General features: G+C 43.1%; 3 protein-coding genes across 5 annotated transcripts in view; all 3 read left to right on the top strand.

The window, feature by feature from the left end:
- Positions 1-14364, top strand: part of LOC134196367 (E3 ubiquitin-protein ligase TRIP12-like) — a 41479-nt gene extending 27115 nt beyond the window's left edge. For all 3 annotated transcript variants that reach the window (XM_062665472.1, XM_062665473.1, XM_062665471.1), the window contains 19 exons: positions 3954-4234; positions 4599-4655; positions 4715-4797; positions 4858-4942; positions 5519-5579; positions 5635-5719; positions 5779-5847; positions 5917-6015; positions 6692-6806; positions 6864-6923; positions 7399-7502; positions 7566-7730; positions 10542-10652; positions 11483-11536; positions 11603-11716; positions 12948-12996; positions 13065-13110; positions 13341-13444; positions 13951-14364. In XM_062665472.1, coding sequence (XP_062521456.1) covers positions 3954-4234; positions 4599-4655; positions 4715-4797; positions 4858-4942; positions 5519-5579; positions 5635-5719; positions 5779-5847; positions 5917-6015; positions 6692-6806; positions 6864-6923; positions 7399-7502; positions 7566-7730; positions 10542-10652; positions 11483-11536; positions 11603-11716; positions 12948-12996; positions 13065-13110; positions 13341-13444; positions 13951-14147 — 1939 coding nt within the window. In that variant the 3' untranslated portion in view covers positions 14148-14364. The remainder of the gene's footprint in view (positions 1-3953; positions 4235-4598; positions 4656-4714; positions 4798-4857; positions 4943-5518; positions 5580-5634; positions 5720-5778; positions 5848-5916; positions 6016-6691; positions 6807-6863; positions 6924-7398; positions 7503-7565; positions 7731-10541; positions 10653-11482; positions 11537-11602; positions 11717-12947; positions 12997-13064; positions 13111-13340; positions 13445-13950) is intronic.
- Positions 14365-15057: 693 nt separating this feature from the next.
- LOC134196513 (uncharacterized) lies at positions 15058-21608 on the top strand. The gene is made up of 11 exons (XM_062665658.1): positions 15058-15180; positions 15262-15308; positions 15386-15505; positions 16560-16677; positions 16746-16806; positions 16862-17776; positions 17833-17918; positions 18852-18952; positions 19018-19169; positions 21139-21230; positions 21314-21608. Exons 1-11 carry the CDS (start codon positions 15151-15153, stop codon positions 21491-21493), a joined length of 1902 nt encoding a protein of 633 aa, XP_062521642.1. The 5' UTR covers positions 15058-15150; the 3' UTR covers positions 21494-21608.
- A 286-nt stretch (positions 21609-21894) lies between these two features.
- LOC134196491 (uncharacterized) overlaps positions 21895-22500 on the top strand; it is a 5946-nt gene continuing 5340 nt past the window's right edge. The window contains exons 1-4 of the mRNA XM_062665634.1: positions 21895-22010; positions 22064-22145; positions 22343-22394; positions 22460-22500. The exon at positions 22460-22500 is cut by the window's right edge and continues 1 nt beyond it. Coding sequence (XP_062521618.1) covers positions 21907-22010; positions 22064-22145; positions 22343-22394; positions 22460-22500 — 279 coding nt within the window. The 5' untranslated portion in view covers positions 21895-21906. The remainder of the gene's footprint in view (positions 22011-22063; positions 22146-22342; positions 22395-22459) is intronic.

Raw genomic sequence — 22500 nt, 5'->3', positions numbered from 1 at the left:
CATGTTATAATATAGTCATACAAATTACGCCTAGATGCTGTCCAAGTATTATAGGCAAATACTTTCTACTATAATCTATATCAAACACAAACATGTGAGCATGTTTTACTAGTTTAATAACCGAACTTGTGCAAACAACTTTTAATAACAGTCTGTAATTATGTTTATCATGTTATGTGGCAGTGAGTGCCTATAACACTTTGCACCCAGGGTGCTGTTCAAGTAACCTTCTAGCTTTGTGCTCTTTCCACTTGCAAAATGCACACTCAAAATTAAACTGATACATAGGTGGTCCTTCTAGTAAAATGCGCATCAAGCAGTCAATTTTCTCTTTAGACAAACGGTTCCGTAGTTTTGTCATCACAGCCAGCATTTGTTACTGGTATGACAATTACATCTGTCACAGTTACTGGAGCAAGCGCTAGACGCATAGTCAGTTTAGCAGTACGTAAACAGAACACCCTAGCTGCTACTATTCTACAATAAACCAGCAGGTTTAGACTATTCTCCATAAGGTTGAACTTTGAATTCTACAATATTTCTGCTGCCTTTTGGACCTTCCCGATGATCTTGGTATAGCAGAGCCTGGCATTTTTGTTTATTAGGTTAACTAAGCCCTTTCTACAAACGACAAAGAGGATTCAGATACAAGGGGTGGAGCTATGATCATTATACAATTATCTTGTAAGACGTACAGAAAGCAACTGGAACCATTTAGGTTAAAATAATGTAACATGTACAAGCTCTAATGAGCACACCTGGTGTGACCTCTAGCTCATTAACTCATCATCAGTTCCTTATATGGGGGGGGGGGGGTAGAATGGGTTTTAGTAGACAAGAATGCACTTAATAGGATGAGTCCCGCTGTCTGAAATCTGCGTCCCAACCTCCTCCAATGCGTCCCAGGATGCATCAAATGTATTGCAGGAAAATCACTGCTTACCTGCTATGGTGCTAAGTGTACATTAAAAAAATTGGTTTTTAATTTAGTTTAGGTTCTTCAGTACCTGAGAGCATATTGTGCTACAAGTTGTCTCCATCTCCTTCTTGTGCTTGTTCTTCGGCTTGTGTGAGGTTGACACCCTGGAATTCACGTTTTAGCGTCTCTGTAGGGTTGTCTTACGCTGCCCTTGTTTCCTCTTGCATAGCAGTTTTAACATTCCATGTGGCTATGTGTATATTTTGGGTGGCAGCAAAGATTGATTTGCTTATCGGGAGTTTGGGCTTTCTTGTGGCTTTGACTGGAGCTCTTCATACGTTGAAGCTAATGTACGTTGCACACCAAGTACCGTATTTCCTTATTAGTAACCCGTGGATCTTGTAAGTTTAAAAAATAGTAACTCGTGCTATATTAGTAACCCATTCCTTGGATGTCAGAGACTGCCACATTATGCACGAATAGGGTTAGTTATCATAACTTGACAGTTTTGCATGCGTCAACTTGCATAGCTCTGTACTTCAACTTGAACCAAGATAGTAGACACTGAAAAAATATATACATAGTCTAGGGGACAAGTCTGAAATTTGCAATTTGCATTGTAACTTTCTTCCAACAATCTGAGGCTAAGATATATTGTAGTGTACACTTATAGATCACCATCAATGTATGTTGGCCTTTGATTAGATGTGGAGGAACTGAGTGACTAGGATTCGACTCACACATGATGGTTATCATGGTAATGAGTGCCTTTGAACGGCTCTCGCAAGCTCTAGATGACTTTAACTGTTGACTATCAATTTCCATTACAATTACAGACATATTGAAAGTGACCGACGTGTTTCAGAGACGATGAAGCTGCTGATAACAGTCATGATCATGTCCATTGTCCTCGGAGTCCCTTTTACACACAAGCGATAGGTAGATCGATAGTCCAAAACGTAGATGTACGAAACAGCGTTTGTTTTTTCAATAATGAAGGCAAAGCACAAGGATAGCCTCTTCTACCATCCAGCTAGGACGCTAACAGATACAACAGCTGAAATCTGAAGACATGCGTCCCTAACAGTGTACGTTATACCCTAGTGCACGTGACAGGGATATGAATAGGTCAATTCTGCTATGAGACACAAATGCTATGGCACACGAGACCGCACACATCAAAGTCACTGAACTTCTTTGAACTTCTGTTCGAGTGGAAAACATGTACACAAAATCCAGACATGACACCCAGGACACAACACGCACGTGCACGTGCGCATACACACACACACACACACACACACACACACACACACACACACACACACACACACACACACACACACACACACACACACACCAGGTTGCCACAGTTAGGACAGCCACCAATCAGCACATCAAACTCTGACTCTAGGACATTTTTGCAGCTGCCTTCTGACCTACATGTATACGTGTATGAGAAATAGACTTTCAAAGATCTAATAGTTGATTTGGTGCAGACAGTTGCTACATTCAATCAACATCAAAATTTTGTCCTCCCAATTTCAGCCTTGTTTGTGTGGTAGCACTGTGAACTGAGCATAGAACAAGCCATACTGTACTTTGCTTCGTGACGTAACTTGACATCTCCTTAGTCAAAGTAAACGCTTCACATATCCATCCATCCTGTTGCTGCTTCCATGGGGAAACACTGACCTAGCTGACACGGAGCTCAAGATGAATAGAGAACTCTAAAAGCAGCTTGAAAGTCATCTGCTTTGTTTCTCCACAACAGCACAGGGTGAGTCACAACCAGTAATAGTGTGTACTCATACCACATCCTTTCACTCTGACTGTAAAGAAATGCATGGATCGAGATAAGGTGAAAATGTTGCTTCGTGCCAGTCTAAGAACACATTTAGATTAGGAAGTTTGGAGATTTGATTATGATGTCAGTGTCAGGGTTACAGGAGATCTAGTGTGCTAACATCAAAGCAGTCAACAACTATAGCCACACTATATATACAGTTGTGCAAAGATGATATGAGAATACAAGTTCTATTTAGGGACTGATCTCTTAGCAAAAAAAGGTTCTTCTGGAATGATTGCTAAGTTTCACTTCCAGATGTCTATGATACATGATAGTGAATTGAGTGAACCTAGCAACAATTAACACACATACCAGATCCGTATCCTTAGTGCTACAGCAAACTCAATTTACTGTTGAACTTCAGTTGCCAGCTGTTGAAGCGTAAGTTGATTGAGTGTGGATTCTGATCCCGGCAATCGATCCATTTTTGTGCTTGCCGCATGTCAAGTCACTGCTCTTTTACTCCGAAATATGAAAGAGACACTTTTTACAGTTAAAGACAAGTCGTGGCACTTTCCTGGCACGAGAAGCACTGGCACAAAACATGGCCTACTCTGTTACGGGAGGAAGTTACACAAATTAGCGTACGCTAACGTGCTTATTATGCATCATAATCAGGTCATACTCAATCGAGGAATGCTTCACAAACCTTCTACAGTGTTTTCTATAGAAATCCTTCGATTACGAGAGAGAAGAAAGCCTAAAGTTGGCGGTTACTATAGTACACATTGCCACAAGCAGCCAGAAAGATGGTCTCGCTACGAGGTTCCTCTACACTTGACCGAAGGCCAACAACCGTGTGTGTGATTGTCAGCACATCATTTAAAACATATCTGAGTCTCAGCTTGTTGGAAGAAAGTTACAACGTAACTCTATTTCTGAGCCGATTTTCAGACTTGTTCTGTAGACTAACTCATGCTTGATTAGTAACCCACGGGTCACTATTTGAGGATATATGGTAATCTAAATTTCAGGATTTTACTGCCTAAAACTGAAACTGAAACCACACATAATTTTAGGCAGGAGTAATGATCAATAATATTTTATAAATAATATATTTGTTCACGAAATATTTGACATTTTTTGTGTTTGCAAATTGTTCGGTTATACAATCATTTGTGTGGTACATTGTGCTGCGCTAGACATTCTAGACAGCTGATGTTGATCTCCATTCTATTTGCTCAGGTACAGACCCACAGACGTTCTAGAGAAGGAGCTACAAGACAGTGGCTTGATAAGTCTTCTTGATATGCTGCCGAATGTGACACCGTCATTGACAGACTCGAGTAGAGCGTCTGCGTCTAGTGGCAAAGGAAAGCGAGACAAGGCATCGACGAAGGAAGTGAAGTCGAGTGTGAAAAGAAGCGGAAGGAGACAGGGAAGTGGACGGACGAAACGAGGAGCGACGTCGACGTCAAAGGTTATTACAGCGAATGAGAGAAAGACGTCGGTGGATCTCAGCAGTGGTAAGGATAGAGTTAGAGTAGACTGTGTAGGTGTACTTCTGGCGATTAAATTGGATGGCAACTACAGTGCAATTGAAGTACCCTGGATGACTGGCTGGTGTAGGTTATCAGTTCTAGGGATGAGATGAGTTACCAGCTTGTTGTCCTGGGCAACTGCTAAGAACTATATGATCGAGTGGTAAACACAAATTACAATACGTGTGTAATTTGTCAAGTTGTCAACACACACACACACACACACACACACACACACACACACACACACACACACACACACACACACACACACACACACACACACACACACACACACACACACACACACACACACACACGTGCACACTGTATTGCTTTTGTGTTGTAGATGGCAACAAGGCACTTGCTGATCATTTGCTTACCACGGCTGCCATCAACTCTATTTGTATTGAAGCATAGTTGTGTGATCAAATAACAATATGATTTCTTAATTTTTGTTTTCAGCATATAATGACCCGTCGACTCCTGTTCTTAATCTCATCCACGTTTTGCACGTTCTGTCTGCTCATTTGTCTGTATTCTGTGATGTAAGTGTTTGGTTGTTGAGTGTTGGTTGTTGGAGTGATGTGGTGTGGCTGTTGCTTTAGAGTTGTAGTTCGAACAGTTCAGTTGTTCTTGCACAGGAGTTTGTCAATAGTAAGTTGACAGCGAAAGCGACGCGTCAACTTCAAGGTGATTGACTGTCTGGTTATGTGTGACTCAGTCGTGCTCGAGATGTTTGATGTTGTTTACGATGTTTTTTGCTCAATCTGTTTTGTTGGTCTGTCTGTTTTTCTGTTTTTGTTTATTTTTTGTCTGTCTGTCTGTCTCTCTGTCCATCGTTTGTCTGTCTGTCTATCTGTTTCTCTGTCTGTCCATTCATCTGTCTTTGTCTGTCTGTCTGTCTGTCTGTCTGTCTGTCTTTGTCTGTCTGTCTGTCTGTCTGTCTGTCTGTCTGTCTGTCTGTCTTTGTCTGTCTGTCTGTCTGTCTGTCTGTCTTTGTCTGTCTGTCTGTCTGTCTGTCTGTCTTTGTCTGTCTGTCTGTCATTGTCTGTGTGTCTGTCGGTTTCTCTGTCCATTCATCTGTCTGTCTGTCCATTCAACTGTTTGTCTGCCTGCCTGCCTGCCTGCCTGCCTGCCTGCCTGCCTGCCTGCCTGTGGTTGTCTGTCTCTCTGTCCATCTGGCTGTCTGTGTTTTGCAGCAACGAGTGCAACAACCTTACATACAAGTTGCAATGCATCGTCACTATTAAATGTGTTACTTTGCAGATCCTGTTGTGATCATGACTGGAAACTTTCCTGTCTGGCTGCTAGAGCTGTCAAGAACATGGTCTGTCCCATTCTATATCATACTAACATCCGACTCACAGCTTGCCCATCTTTAGTTCTTTCCTTTTTCCGTTCGACGTTCGTCAACAGCTACTGTATTGCTCTGCATTTGACCGTGACAGAGCGATGGCCAGAATACAAGTAAGCCAATTGCCAATGTATTATGATCATTTCAGTGATGTTAGTTGGTGCCATTAAAGGAACTGCAACCCGAACTCGCTGCCCACGAGAGCATCGACCGATTGGTTACGCAGCTGGAGAAACGAAAGGTGAAAGATTGAGTGAAATGATTGTTTGTGGGATTGGTTGTGTATGTTGTGTGTGTGTGTGTGGTGTAGCGGAGTGTGTCGAGGTCTGACTTATTCAAACAGGCAGAGAACATTATGAACGAGTTGTCGTCGTCTAAAGCCGTCTTGGAAGTGAACTTTAGCAGCGAAGTAAGACTTTGTTATGTTGTAACCGACATGATGTTGTTACATGGTCGGCAATTAGACAGACATTTGGATGGTTAATTTCAATTGTTATGCTGGTTTGTAGTTGGATGATAGAATGGTCTATGAAACTTGTGTTGTAGAATAGGGTGTTAGTATAATAACTTGCTTAGCACAGTGATGCAAGGTTGTAATGTTTACAGAGGTGTCTGCCTGTCTGCCTGTCTGTCTGTCTGTCTGTCTGCCTGCCTGCATGAGCTGGGTATTCCTTATCAAACAGAACCAAGAAACAGATACGTACAAACTGATGGAAGACCAGGCATTACATTCTACGACATTGATTCTGGTGTTACCTATGAATGTGATATTTCTTTGGCTCACCCTTGGAGAAAAGACATAGTGAACGGAGCTGCAAAGGCATGCAGACATGCAGCGACAAAACGGGAATCAGAAAAATGTTACAAATATTCAAAGGAGGTCTTGCCAGATTGATCTAGCCCTGAAATTGTTCCATTAGGTTTTGAGCATTTTGTCGACAGACGAGAGTCTGTCTGTCTGTCTGTCTGGCTGGCTGGCTGGCTGGCTGTCTGTCTGTAGCAGCTTACCATATCAATATGAAATTTAGTTTGGTTACGTTCAGTTTGTTCTGGCATGTTTCTCATGTGTTTACTGTTTTTAACAGGTCGGTACTGGACTTGGGCCAACACTCGAGTTCTACACACTTGTGTCACGAGAGCTCCAGAGAGCCGATTTTAACATGTGGCGTGGTGAGATACTACCACTTCCTGAAGGAACAGGTCAGTGCTTCGTTTGTGTTGTTGACGTTGTGTTTGGCATTTGTGTTGGTGTTGTAGCCGTAATGGGAGACGCAAGTGATTGTCTGTATGTCTACTCACCAAATGGCCTTTATCCTGGTATGTTTGTGTGTGTGTGTGTGTGTGTGTGTGTGTGTGTGTATGTGTGTGCGTGCGTGTGTGTGTGTGTGTGTGCGTGTGTGTCACTGTGTGTGTACTTGATGTTGATATCAATAATTAATAGATACAATTGATGGTAATCAAAACAACAAAAGCCCATAAACAAACGTTTCACCCAACATTCAACTAGAGCAAATATATTAATTAATAATTAATTAATTAACAAACTTTTACGTTTGATCTAGAATCATTTCTGCTTTGTTTGTGCATAAACAAACGTTTTGCCCAACATTCAACTAGAACAAATAAATAAATAATTAATTAATTAACAAACTTTCATGTTTGATCTAGAATTATTGCTGCTGTTGTTTATGCATAAACAATGTTTTGCTTAACATTTAACTAGAACAAATTAATTAATTAATAAGTAATTAATTAACAAACATTCTTGATCTAGAATTGTTGTGCGTTCTAGCTTGTATTGGCAAAGAGTGTGACAAAGATGTGCATGCAGCTCTACTGGACAAATTCTCGTTTCTCGGCAAGTTTCTTGCTAAAGCTATTTTAGACTCACGATTGGTACGACTGCCTGTACTGTACGTTGTCGGGCATGGAGCGTGTTATTGTGTGGTTGATTTACAGATTGACATTCCGTTGAGTACGGCATTCTACAAGTGGATTTTGAATCAAGAGGCGACGCTGAGCAGATCGGATTTGCAGGAAGTTGATCCTGTTTTGGGACGCTCATATACTCAGTTGTGGGATGTGGCTGTGAAGAAACAGGCGATTGAAGATGATTCTCAGCTGGTAAACTGTTATGTAGTAATATGCTATTGGTGGCGATTAGGGTTGAGACAGTCTGATGGCTGATAGGTGGACAGACAGACAGACAGACAGATAGGTTGGTATTGTAGTAGTCTGGACACATCTTAGCTATTTTGTGTTGCTTAGCTGTTGTATTACCTAGAAGATTTATTGAATGAAACAGACAGCCAGACAGACAGACAGACAGACAGACTAATAGACAGAAAGACAAATAGATGGATAGATGGACAGACAGACTGACAGACAGACAGACAAATAGATGGATAGACAGACAGACAAACAGACAGACTACTAGACGGAAAGACAAATAGATGGATAGATGGACAGACAGACAGAGAGACAGAGAGACAAACAGATAGACTAATAGACAGACAGACAAATAGATGGATAGATGGACAGACTAATAGTCGGAAAGACAAATAGATGGACAGACAGACAGAGAGACAGACTAATAGACAGACAGACAAATAGATGGACAGACAGACAGAGAGACAAACGGACAGACTAATAGACAGACAGACAAATAGATGGATAGATGGACAGACAGACAGACAGAGAGACAGACTAACAGTCGGAAAGACAAATAGATGGACAGACAGATAGACAGACAAATAGATGGGTAGATGGACAGACAGACAGAGAGACAGACTCATAGTCAGAAAGACAAATAGATGGACAGACAGACAGACAGACTAATAGACGGAAAGACAAATGGATAGATGGACAGACAGACAGAGAGACAAACAGACAGACTAATAGACAGACAGACAAATAGATGGATAGATGGACAGAGAGACAGAGAGACAGACTAACAGTCGGAAAGACAAATAGATGGACAGACAGACAGACAGACTAATAGACGGAAAGACAAATGGATAGATGGCCAGACAGATAGACAGACAAATAAATGGATAGATGGACAGACAGACAGACGGACAGACTAATAGATGGAAAGACAAATAGATGGACAGATGAACAGACAGGTAGCAGGGTTCTCGCTGCAGCATTATGCAGCACCACGCTCCAGTAGGAGTGAGCCACGTTCAGAAACAGTAGATAAGAGTCTAAAGTTTTACAGCTAAGGAATGTTTGAGAACTCCACACTACAGAAACACGTACAATAATATCCTAGTTGTACCATATCCGTAGGCGCTTCGCTTAGGGAGTAACACGTCCAACAGAGTTTTTAGACCGTCTACTGAAACGCCGAGTCCTAGCTAGACAATACGTATTTGTTGAAACCCTAGCTGTCATGGAAGTAAACATGCAAACTTCCTAGTAGTTTAGATTACGTACATAGGCCTGGTATAGGTAGTCGTCGTTTTGCGATTGTGATCAAGACAGTTGAAATGTACAGTCTAGGTATGCACTCAGTTCCGTTGTAACGACAGTGGTATGGTATTTACTGACATAGAAATTGATATCAGCAAACATTGACTATCAACAGTGTTAGATGCAGCACAGTGTAGTAAAGGATTGATTGTAGAACAGGACGTGTGAATAGTTGACTGTAGGTGGCATTCAACTCCTGAAGGTGTTTCTTGGTTGTCAAGTACACACAATCCCTAGCTACAATACAAAAGGATGGGACGATGGAACTTGATGAAGCATTTTCTTCGTGGTTTGGTCACTTGCACAAATCGTTTCTAGACTCATCTGTAGTCGGACATGGAAACGATTTTTTAGGGTAGGTCTTATCATGAAACGTGGTCTCGCTATGCTCGGCAATTACTTAGTAAAGGTGACAACAGCCATAATCCAGGCTCTTACAACATAACGTGGGATGGTAACCTTGTCCAAACGTACACACAAGTGTTGATTGCAGTCCCGGATGGGGCTTCTGATTGTAGTCCCGGATGCCCTTTCGGTGACTCAGAAGCACACGTCTTGTCCGGGAAGTAGCACCTAGAATCTACTCTAGACTACGTGTCATGGCTTCATGTGAAGCAACAACAAGTGGTCCACGTCGATCAATGCCTGACTAGACGGACTTTCTGTAGTTTCGTCCACGAAACTTGTGCATGCGGAATCTATGAACATCTAAGAACGGCTTACTTGTGATTGAAGTTGATTTCCTTGACAGTAAACTTTAACGTATGTTACACGCAATAGCTACAATGCAAAGTCTACCTCACTTGGGATTGGTTCCAGTGCACATGTTCGGTAGTTTCATGTAGCCAGCCCCTTCCACTTTTTGACATCCGAAAGACGGGGAAGGGTCTGATGTACTGTTCGACTGTAAAGAGCAGACTGCATGCCGTAGACCCGCCCATCCCGCCACACTCCCAAAAACTCTCTAGCAAGAACCCTGATATAGACAGACAGACAGACAGACGGACGGACGGACAGACAGACAGGTGGATAGATGGACAGACAGACAAGACAAGACAGACTAATAGACAGAAAGACAAATAGATGGATAGATGGACAGACAGACAGACAGACAGACAAATAGATGGATAGATGAACGGACAGACAGATAGACTAACAGACGGAAAGACAAATAGATGGACAGACAGACAGATGGACAGACAGACTAATAGATGGATAGATGAACAAACGGAAAGACAACTAGATGGATAGATGAACAGACAGAAAGACAAATAGATGGATAGATGGACAGACAGATAAACAGACAGACAGACAGTTCTCGCTTTGTATCAGTGGACATATACAATACGTGTGACTCGTATTACAATGAAACGGGACATTAGAATGGTCAGTACTGTATGAGACTACATCCGAGTATTTTATAGATTCATAATTTTGTGTTTTTGTGTTTATAATTTATAGCTGCCTGAGGAGAAGGACACTAAAATCAAGGAATTAACTGTCGATGGCTGCTCGATTGAGGACCTTCATTTAGATTTCAGATTGCCGGGGAACGATGCAATAGAACTGAAGGTTTGTCCACTAATCACATACACGTATGTGTCTAGTGTACACAAGGTGCACACTATAGCACAAAGAATAGTGGCTAGTTGTATGTGAGGTTGTTTGAAAATTTGAATTAAGGTTAGATGGACAGACAGCCAAAAAGAGAGACAGAAAGACAGACAAAGAGTCAGACAGACAAAGAGTCAGACAGACAGACAAATATATGTATTGACAGACAGACACAGGGTTGTAGCCGGGGATCCTAAGGCACTACTACGTCTTCAGCCTGGGCCGCTACGCTTTGACAACGACTGCTATGCCATCCATCTTTATGGCTAATCCACTACATATACGTTTGTATATTTGCAGCAATGCTAACCTACCCAGTCCTCTCCAAAGTTTTCATATATTGGGAGGCCAGCCTTTAATGTATAGTGTTGTTTACATAAATTGTGTTCAAAGGAAATTAGGGCTCCGTATAGTTGACCACTAGTCTCCATTTTCGTTAACTTTTTACTACAAGTATGCTTGTGATACTCGCAACTACAAGTTTGCGAGTGATGCAGGCGCTGACGTGAAACTATACAGTAGATGTAGTTTGCATGGCCTAAGTGTATTGTTGATTGTGTATTCTACACGTGGACACTTGTACTATACACCAACAGAGCATGAACTAACGGCCGACCAAACAACATCTTTGGCCAACCAAATCAGTAGACTGCATGGCCATTGTACATGAGACAAAAGTTTGACGAAAATAGCAGCTATGGCTCTTGAGTGGCCAATCAATTTGAAATCCTCATTTCAGTGTCTTTCCATTGTGTGGGATTCTGTTCATCATTGTTTTCATGTTGTAGTCTGGTGGGAAAGACGTTGTCGTGACGGTGGAAAACCTGGACGAATATCTTCAGGTGATTTTGAGTTGACGAGTGACGCTTGATATTCAGTTATTAATTGAATGTTTGTTTGTGTTGTAGCTGTTGTGTAGGTGGAGTTTAGTCGACGGTGTGGCCGATCAGTTTCAGGCCTTTCGGGATGGATTTAATGCCGTCTTTCCACTTTCTACACTCCAGATGTTTGATCCTCACGAGGTACACGTCGTGGTAAATGAATGGGCATTGTTGCTGTACGACAGTTGGTGTTAATGTGGTGATGTATACAAATAGATTGTTGGCAGTTTGATTGTGTATAGGGTTTACATTTTGGTACAAGAAATTGTTGTCTGTTTGCTTGTTTGTCTGTCTGTTTTTTGTCTGTTGTGTGTCTCTTTGTTTGGCTGTTTGGCTGTTTGTCTGTCTGTTTGTTTGCCTGTTTGCCTTTTTGTCTGTCTGTCTGTTTTCCTGTTTGTCCGATTGTTTGTCTCTTTGTCTGTCTGTTTGTGTGTCTGTTTGTCTGTTTGTCTGTCTGTCTGTCTGTTTGTTTGTCTATGTCTGTCTGTCTGTTTGTTTGCTTGTTTGTTTGTCTGTCTGTTTGTTTGCCTGTTTGTTTGTCTGTCTGTCTGTCTGTCTGTCTGTTTGTCTGTTTGTTTGCCTGTTTGTCTGTTTGTCTGTCTGTTTGCCTGTTTGTCACAACTACAATTACAATTACACAAATAACAAGTAGCATTAAAAAGCTCCCTTACGGAGCCTACAACCAAAATTTAGTTTACTGAATTAAAAGTTGAACAACATCTAGACTCTGGCCAGCTTTCTGTCCATATGTTACTGTCTGTTTGTTTGTCTGTTTAGCTGTATGTGTCTGTTTGTTTGCCTGTTCTGTTTGTTTGTTTTCCTTTTTGTATGTCTGTTTGTCTGTCTGTCTGTTTGTTTGCCTATTTGTTTGTCTGTTTGTTTGCCTATTTGTTTGTCTGTTTGTCTGTCTGTTTGTTTTCCTGTTTGTATGTCTGTTTGTCTTTCTGTCTGTTTATTTGCCTGTTTGTCTGTCTGTTTCCTGTTTGTCTGTCTGTTTGTCTGTCTGTTTGTCTGTCTGTTTGTTTGTTGGTCTGTCTGTCTGTCTGTCTGTTTGGCTGGCTGTCTGTTTGTTTGCTTGTCTGTTTTTTGTCTGTTTTTTGTCTGTCTGTTTGTTTGCTTGTTTGTGTGTTTGTCTGTCTGTTTGCCTGTTTGTGTGTCTGTCTGTCTGTCTGTATGTCTGTTTGTTTGCCTGTTTGGCTGTTTTGCTGTACGTTTGTTTGTCATCGTTGTTCATAATTAATTGTCTCATGTGTTTCTTTGTGATGTGTGCTTCACATTTTTATCTAAATTTGCTAATCTGTCTGCTTATGTAATCACCGTTTTAATCGTTGTTTGTAAAGGCCTGCTTAACAACAATTTGTATCGTTCACAGATGGGGGAATTGCTGTGTGGATCAGAGCACGACAAGTGGGATTGCAAGGGTATGATTTGTTATTTCATGTCACACTCGATTGTATCTCTTGATGCTGACATTGTGTGTACTTTGTAGGTCTTGTAGAGCACTGTCGTCCCGACCATGGTTACACTCATGACAGGTAAGCAGCACTCCCTCATACAAATTAGATTTTATTAATGAGTGTCATAACCAGAGGCGTAGCCCGTCACAGATTAGGGGCACAAGTGTTGCCAGTTTGAAGTGTGTGTGTGTGTGTGTGTGTGTGTGTGTGTGTGTGTGTGTGTGCTGCAGTTTACTAGGGATGTTTGCCTTTCTTCAAAGAAGACTTTACTGATTGTTAGTAACAGACACCTTGCTGTTGTCTTGTAGCCGTGCTGTTCAAATGCTGTTTGAGATTATGAGTACATACGACTCACAAGATCAGAGGTCATTCTTGCAGTTTGTGACCGGAAGTCCACGACTACCAGTTGGAGGTGAGCACATTCAAAATATTTACAGTTATTAATCGAAACCAGTCATGTATGTTTAGTTTGTTGTCGTTGTCTAATTGATATTAAGTAGTAACTGTTCTACAACATGTTTTCTGTCTTTCTCAATCTCTCCAAATTCTGCAGCAGTGCCTGGCTTAATATTTGCCAAAATTTAAAAATAGTTATTTTGACAAATACATTTATTGTCATTGCCAACAGTTATCACCAACGTTTGTATAATATATTGAAGACTTTATGATCAAACATTTACCACACGTTCTTGCTATGAACAGTTACCCTGACTTTAATGAGTGCATGCGCGGAGGCGGAGCGAGTGGTATATCACGTGACTGGTTATACATCACGTGACCCGCCAGAGTTACTACTCTAGCGTTTTTCACGCCTCAGGTAATTAATTAAATGATGTTGCCAAGGAGCACTTGTACAGTATGCATATTATCTTGTTGCACTTAACGGTTTTGTTAGTTTACAGAATTTTTTTGTTTTAGGATTTAAGAGTTTGAATCCACCGTTGACTATTGTTCGTAAAGCCATCGAGTCGCCTCTCAATCCTGACGAATTTCTACCGTCGGTCATGACGTGTGTGAACTACCTGAAACTTCCCGACTATTCATCGCAAGACGTCATGAGAGCCAAGCTTCACCAGGCATCGTCCGAAGGCCAGCAGTCTTTCCACTTGTCGTGACTAATACGCTGCTGCGAGATTCTCGAATGGACTGAATTGTTGGGTTAGAGTTGTAGTCATTCTGTAGGTATTGGTTGTGTATAGATAGATGAACAGTCTATATATACGTCTATTAGGTATATGTGAAGTTTGGCTATGAGACGCTTACTGTGTGACTTGTATAATTTGCTTGCTTTTGAGTTGTTGTATAGTGAGTAGAGGGATGTCTGGTAATGCAGCCTCAGTGTGGTTAGTGGTGACACACGTGTAAACACACACATGAACACACACACACACACACACACACACACACACACACACACACACACACACACACACACACACACACACACACACACACCAGTTTGTGTTGTTGACTAGGCTTTTTGGGGTCTGTGCTTGTAAGCCTTGTCCTGAGTAGTGTTGCGCATGCGCATAGTATGCATATAGTTATGTTTTCCAAATATATAGACAGTCTCATGCTGGATTAACGAAGCGTTACACTTAGTCATCACAGTGGTGACAGGAGTGGAATGCAGAGGTGTAGAAATGGGTAAGGATATTGCATGTGCAGTCAGCTATGACGAATATGTTGAGATTAGGGTGACAAATCCCAATGTCAATAGTCTGATGTAAACTCTAAGCTGGGTTGAGAAATGAATATCCGGGAAAGCCAAAATCGCAAGCAGACTGGTCACGAGGCTAGAGCCCGGAGGTGTGACGCGGCGGTAGGGTCTGGCTACGCGAGACTGAGTTCCCTAACTTATTCTGATTGTACACTAGAAGAGTCGCCCTTTAACAACCGATTTGGTTGTGGCTCGCGACGGCCTTGTGATTGCATTAAATGCCTGTGTGCAACAAATTTGTTTTGAATTTGGAGTTCGAGCAACTCGAACGGTCACGTGCGCGTAAGGGTCGCCGACGCACGTGATTCGGGGCTAAGACACTCCCCTAGCATCTCAGCATTTCTTCAAATGCTGACCGTTGTTGCTCGACGAGCCGACGACTGTTCACGCCAATAAGAATGACGACAAACGAAGCAGCACTGCCGCAAGTTCGTTACGCTCACAGAACTCGTGTTGATAGACACAGAGCTGATTTGCTTGATTGTTTGTTTCATTTTATCTATTTATAGAATGAAATCGAGAGCAGCGCAAAGCACAACGTTCTCCTTGCACATTCGTAAGACCATAGCCTCATGCACACTTTACTAACGACTCTACGTGCAAGGGTCCGGTTTTTTCCGTTCACTGTTGCAGTTGGTTCCACGGCATTTTGACAAAGAGTCAAGTCGATCAGTTGATGACGTCGCGAGGAGACGGTCACTTTCTAGTGAGAGAGAGCACCTCTTGTCCGGGAACGTACATACTTGTTGTCAGGTACCTTGGCAATTGTATGAAAATTTCAGTAGACTGAAGTACATGCATGCACACCCACAGGAATATGCAGGCAGTCTAATGGTAAACAAACAGACACAGACAAACCACTAACAGCCTTCAAACTTTCGTAGTTGTGTTTATACACAGACATGTCAGGAGCTTGCATCGAGGTCGGGTGCATGTATGATGTGTAGTGTTACTAGACTGACTGTACTTTAGACGCCCGCATATACGGGCACGGTGATTAGATAAGACCCAGATCTAGTATGGCGCACACAGCCCACCTCTTTCTAGTCTCAGTACATGGTGACAGGAGTGGGATGGCTTCTTCTTCTCTAAAACCTCCACGAACCGTGATCGAATAGTATGATGTACAAGTCGTAGTGTACCTGTGGCTTACACGCGATTTGCACGAGTTGCATTTGGTACCGCGTGTCTATAAGCGCGTGGTGACAGAGTCTGAATGTGATATCGCATGCATGCGTCTCTAGCCGGCAGCGTACACACATTGCGTAGTGAGAGGGTATACCCACACATTACCATGGAGTTTTTAGGTGGTATTGCAGCACAAGTAAGCAAGCTTACATGCAGTGTACATCCATGCATGGTGGAAATGCATGTGAAGGTAGCTAGTATACGTACAGCGAGAAGACACAAGCGGTCGACACTAGAATGAGTGTACAAACACGAGTACTTTAGATTACATTCGCGTGCAGACTCCCCCTTTTACCACCTGACTGACTCTCAAAAGTGCCGCAAAACGCAATTACGCATGGCCATATATGGCAACCTATAACTCAGACTTGACTAGAACAATTGTACTATAAGTACAATGATACATGTATTGTGTTGTACATGTATATTAATGTGTATGATATGTGACTGCATGTAGCCTCGTCCCCAGACTCTCTCGCGCTAGTGTTGTTCGGTGCCCGTATGACAATTCCAAGCTTATACGGGCACCGGACAAGACAAGCGCGAGAGAGTTTAGGGAGGAGGCTAATGTACAGTATATCTACAGTGTGCGGTACATATATATTTGTACTATTTTAAGCTACAGGCAAGATCTTGTCAAGTTTGTAATCGAAAAGAGAGACGGTGGTTACGTTATTATTCATGCTTCGAAGAGAGTCTATCCCAAAGTGTTTAAAACAATTCCAGAAATAATCGAGGTACGTCTACCCACACTAGTACACTTTCAGCGTTTTCACTAACGCACGTTATGCCACTTGGTAATCAGCACTTTCGCAAAGAAAGGAGCGGAATGCCAACCCGTCTGTTAATACCAATTCAGAGAAAAGGTAATTTCCTAGAGACGCGGTTTTTGTCAAACTGTTGACTAGTTTGTGTTTTCAGTTCTCGGATTTGGAATTTGGGAATGTCAAAGGAGCAACGGCGGGTGGCGCATCTACTCCGGCAGTGTAAACAGCATCATCGAGCAGGCGATACTTACAAACGAGACAACCGTGCGAGTACAGATCAACAGCCAAAACTACACGATCAGGCTCGACAACAGAACGCAGCACAATCATCAGACCGGAAGCTGGAGGAGGATCAGACGACGACAAGTGACGACGAAATATGAAGACGCGTCGGCCGAAACGGATGTTTTAGTCAGTCCCAGAATGAGACGGTCCCAGACTTCGACACAAGTAAGAATGCAGCCAGACTCTAGGACGAGTCCAGGATTAGTGTCTTCCGGAATGAGTCGGAGCAAGAGTTTTAGGGACATGCAGAAAAGTCGCATCGACTCCGGTCGACAGAACGTTATGCACTCGTCTAAATCAGCTTATAGTTCACCACACAGAACACTTGCACGTTCAACCTCAGCTCGACCGAGTAACCAAGGCACCATACTTCCGAGACCGACTAGTCCGACGTCTCATCCTGCGAGGCATCGCTCGGCCACATCACCTGCCGGAGAGATTAATCCAAACATTTACAAAAAAGGGTCCAAGAAGCTCAATCCGAGACCGGGAAGTCCCGTACCGATGACCAGGTCGTCGTCACTGAGTCCTCCTAGTCAAGAACGTGGCCAGAACAGCTTGATTAAGAGCCGTCGTCCCGTGCTGTTGCGGCCTCAACTGACGGCAAAGTCATCCGACGTCGACGTCGAGAGCATGCAGAGCAATAGCGCGTCCGCATTCGATGCCGACGACGAGAGCGACAGCGACGATGAGCAGCTGTTGACGAGTCGTGTACAGAAGGTCTCCTTTGGTGCCTCGTCGACAAGTGAAGAATGTAAACGACAAGCACAGTCACATTCATCATGTAAGTTGCTGAAACGCATTGTGATAACAACGTGTTTGTTAAAGCTCACGTTTTAGTACGGTGTCCGTCTTATTGGAGTCCTCTAGACAACTCCGGTAAACGACCGTCTCTCAAGCTTGTGCCTCTTCTCAAGTCGTCAATGGTGAGCGGCTAATGCATGCAGTAACTTACGCAACCCGAACGTCAGCCCAGCATATACCTAACGTAAACGTAAAAGTTTTAGTCAGACACGGAAACTTGTTATAGGCCGGTTCACATACCCAACGCTGGACCAACGTAACGTAACGTAACGTATATTAGTTGCGAGTGTCGTTCATGAACCAGGTGACGTTACGTTACGCTACGTTGGAATAGGATGATGTTCTACTTCGACGTAACGCAGCGGAACGTTTGACCATTAGGGTTTGAGCAATTCAGCACCAATCGGCACATTAGCCTAGACATGCAAGAGAGTCACGCGATCAAAGTACATGGTACGTACGCAAAACTAGACAACGACGTTGTATTCTGTAAATACTATGTACGTTACGTGACATTACGTTACGTGACATTACGTTACGTTTGGTCAATGAGACCTGTGAACCGGATGTCATAGTATCAGCTGCGAAAGTGTCTGGCGTCGATGGTCGTTCATAGCTCGCGTGAAGCAAGTACCGCTGCTGTTGTCGTATGCCTTCGAAAGCCTGGTTCACAATATTGACGCTGACGTCGACGTTAACGCTGACGCTGACGCTGGAATAGAAATGAACCCTATTCCACCGTCAGCGTCAGCGTCAACATCAAAGGATGCCACTTACATCAAGGCAGTGTCTTTGATGTTGATACTCAACTGAGCGTCGGCGTCAATATTGTAAACCAGCCTTGAGATTCTTCGTCGTACAACTAGATCACATGATTGGTCGTTCAGGTTTACGTTGACGCTCGTGTCTAGTCCAACGTCTTGACGCTGGTCAGAACGTAGCGTCTCGGCGAAAGTTTACAACAGTAGGACGCTGACGTTGCGTTGACGTTACGCGGGCTGACTCTCGGGTTGCGTACTGTACCAGCCTTGACTGAATGACGTTATGACTGACAGGAGTACAACAGAATACTCAACGCGCTACTCAAATCGATGCCGGTCGTTGTTCAACGTATTGCTCGCATCGAGAACGTGGACTTATGGCAGGCATATTACAGGTCTGATTGACAATAATACACAACAACTAAACTCTTTTACTCAAATCCGAGATCGTTGTGTTTAGAAAACGTGAGGTCATGCAGCGTTTGTGCGGCTCCGGCGAACAAGTCTACGAGTGCTCGCTCTTTCACGGCACGCGCTCCGAATTTGTCGGTTCGATTTGCAAACAAAACTTCGACTTCAGGCTGAGTGGAGGGCAACACGGAACAGCCTACGGTAAGGCCACAAGAACGTAACAAGAAACATAAGCGTAGCACTGCATGCGGGCACGTTCTCCCCGTTTGGGAAAACTTCCTTCTAAGTCAATTCATAGGCGTGGGTCCTACTAGGAACCTGAATTTGGTTGAGGGGGCACCCATTTACCTAAGAGGGTGTGGCTCTGCACCACAAGACTAAATGTATTATTAATTAATTATATATGCATGCTACGTAAGCAAAATGAATAGAGAAGCACTACAGTGCTAAACCCTCGGCTGGTGTACATGCACACCACATGCTAAGACATGTGTACAGTGTATGTAAGGCAGCTGAGAATCATGAGGCACGAACGCTCATGAATTTGACACCATAGAAAATCTCCTCACCTGGTTGTTACGCCTACCGTATTTACACAGCTATCACCGTCTAACCGCAATCATTTAGATCCACAGCTAAATAGGCACAGGTTGTTCCGAGTGAGGTGACCCCAGAGCCAAAACAAAAACATTCATGTGGGAAAACATGCACACACGTGCAACTGTAGATTAGGCGTTTCTGTTCGCTCTGACTTTGGATACCGTAACAAATATGAATAGAAACGAACTAGCGTACTTACAGGTCAGTCGCTTCGTCCGACAAACAGACGCGCTGTCATGGACAATGCACGTTCCCCTTCGCAAAATCCCGGGGAGCACAAAATTTCTGTCAAGACGACATTAGTGATTTTTGCAACAACACCGCGGCCGCTCAGCCATGCACACCGAAAATTCAAGCTGTCAGACTGCAGAACCACTATGCAGAAACACTATGGAACAAGCAAATGTTACAAGTAGGGTACATGCAGCTATACGTACCGCATGCATGGCGTCTGAATCCAGCAACTTCGTTCTCTAGACGCCTGGTTGTTGGTGGGAAAACATGCATGTGCAAATGTAGGCTAGGCGTCGTTTGTACGTGCTAAACCCTTATGTAAAGCAAAGGACTAAACACCATGTACAGGATGCACGCCCGATGGCCGAATTCCCGTTAGCAGCTATCAAAAGAGAGATGGAACCCTATCACGTTCGTCTTTTGGTTGGTAATGACACCACTTCTCGTCTATAGCCTAGTTGCATCTGCGCTAATCGAGTATAAATACGGTCGTACGGTCGTACGGTCGTTGATCAGACGACTAGTATACCCTTAGCCCGGATATCCGGGACTCGGGTAATGAAGAACTCTGAAGCACTACTGTGCAAACCCTCCGCGTGCCGTAGCTTTGTAGCTTGAATGTCAGTTAAAGAGAGTGAGAAAGAGACTGACATTAATATATTCGGCCATGTATTTGCCTCAATTAGCGATCACGTACTACGTGGCACGTCGGTCGTAGCGCAGACCTCTATAGCTAATTTCACGCGTCGATAAAAACAGGAAACCAACCTTAGTGTTGGTACAGTAATACTGTAGCAGTATGTCGTCGCATCTGTGTTATCAGTTTTTACGTTATTTATTAGCCTTGGTCTCCCAGACTCGTGTAGCGCCAATTTATTGAATCGGCACTACACGGGTCTGGGAAGCCGAGGCTAGGTACAGCTGGAAGATTTGGTTCCTACCCTGGGAATCTATCAGAGTCATTGGTACGTATACTATAACCAGAAGACTACTTTCTCGAATCTGAGCTTACAAGCCCAGGGTCCTACAACTAAAACATCTTCACCCTCTACCGTTGCATCTAAAATACCTGCAAGTACACATGCTCACTTACAAGACACACCCACAAACTCGGTTTTGTGTCCCCCCCCCCCCCGTTTAGCAAATCCTGAATTCGCCACTGAGATGTATTACAATTACCAAAAGTTCAAATTTATAAATTACATTCTAAAATTTAATTTAATTAAAAACACGTCCACCGGCCAAAATTGTTGCGCACACTTTTTTCAAACCAATTTTATTCTTGTAGCCTTTTGCAACCTGTTTACGAATATGTCTGCTGTTGTATTATCTCTAGGTCACGGTAACTACTTTGCAGTTAGCGCAGCAACGGCATCACTCTTCTCAGTGAAAGACGCAGACGGAAATAAATACATTTTCGTATGCAAGGTATATTTCCTATTTTACCTACAGTCCAGTTATATCAAGTTTGATGACGTCACGATCACGTGTTTGCTGTATATGTGCTGTAGGTTCTCGTCGGAGATTACACGCGAGGGAATCCGACGCTGCGTCGTCCGCCCGCCAAGTTTTCGACAAACAGTTGCTACGAGATGTACGACTCGGTGTGTGACAACCGGCAAGAGCCGTCTCTCTTTGTAGTGTTCGATAATGATCAGGCGTATCCGGATTACGTAATCACGTTTCGCTAGCAAAACGGCAAAGTCTAGATTACAATCATTGGTAATATTATTACCAACTACCAACATATAATATTAATTTCATGCAACAAGTATATTTATCTGTTATATTATCAATGCACTTTGATCGACGCTAAACGGTTTTCGCGGCATCTGCACTGACAACCAAATGTTAACGCGCGTTAAGTAGGCGTAGTCAAATAGCGCACGCTAATTGATTTACTACAGTACACTTAAATACCCAGCAAATAACTAAACACACATATTGTAAATGCAATTTTTATGTAAACAACGTAATTACTTAATTAGTCTTAAAACTAATAAAAAGCAAAAATTTAAAGCTGATAATTATCCAGAAATGTGTTTATCTTCAGCGCATGCGCAAAACTATTATCTAGAATATTACAGCAACAGCAATCTACAAGATGGCAGAGAAGGCTAGGGATGTGGATGACTGTACTCTTCTCTCGTTTGGAGAGGCTATGATTCGTTACAAGCCTGTCGAATCAAAAACGGGCGGCAGTGAGCCGTGAGTGTCTACGCATGCGTACTGTACGCGTGCGTTCATATCTGTCTTTTCAGGTCAGTATTTTTGCGCTCGGTGGGTGGAGATGAGTTGAACGTTTGCGTTGCTCAAGCAAAACTTGGAAGGAAAACACAATGGGTATGCTATCTTCATTTCTAGTCGTTGGATCCTCGCATGCCAGACACGCGTGGGCGGGGCTAACCGGTCATGTGTGAGTACTCGAGTGTGTGTGTGTGTGTGTGTGTGTGTGTGTGTGTGTGTGTGTGTGTGTGTGTGTGTGTGTGTGTGTGTGTAATATTTTTTGCATGTTTGCTAGTGCTGTGTAATGATTTTAGGTGTCAGTTTTGCCATCTGGACCGATGGGTAAGGTTGTATTGGACAGTGCAGGTGAGTCGTTGGCATCGTATCAACAATTCTTGATTTGAGATGAAAACAGGCGTTTATACCGATAGAGAATGTTGACACATCTCGTGTCATTATGGAGGAGGATGGA

The sequence above is a fragment of the Corticium candelabrum genome, chromosome 21, assembly GCF_963422355.1.
Source record: "Corticium candelabrum chromosome 21, ooCorCand1.1, whole genome shotgun sequence".
NCBI classification, from domain to species: domain Eukaryota; kingdom Metazoa; phylum Porifera; class Homoscleromorpha; order Homosclerophorida; family Plakinidae; genus Corticium; species Corticium candelabrum.
The sequence above is the reverse complement of the archived record's forward strand: the minus strand, read 5'-3'. Positions and strand labels throughout refer to the sequence as shown.

What these genes read in the sequence shown, in the direction of transcription:
- LOC134196513 (XM_062665658.1), top strand. Translation starts at nt 15,151, where the DNA reads ATGACGACAAACGAAGCAGCACTGCCGCAA. An exon ending in AACGTTCTCCTTGCACATTC is followed by an intron (nt 15,309 to 15,385) that starts GTAAGACCATAG and finishes TCACTGTTGCAG; the next exon opens with TTGGTTCCACGGCATTTTGA. An exon ending in AGCACAGTCACATTCATCAT is followed by an intron (nt 17,777 to 17,832) that starts GTAAGTTGCTGA and finishes CTCACGTTTTAG; the next exon opens with TACGGTGTCCGTCTTATTGG.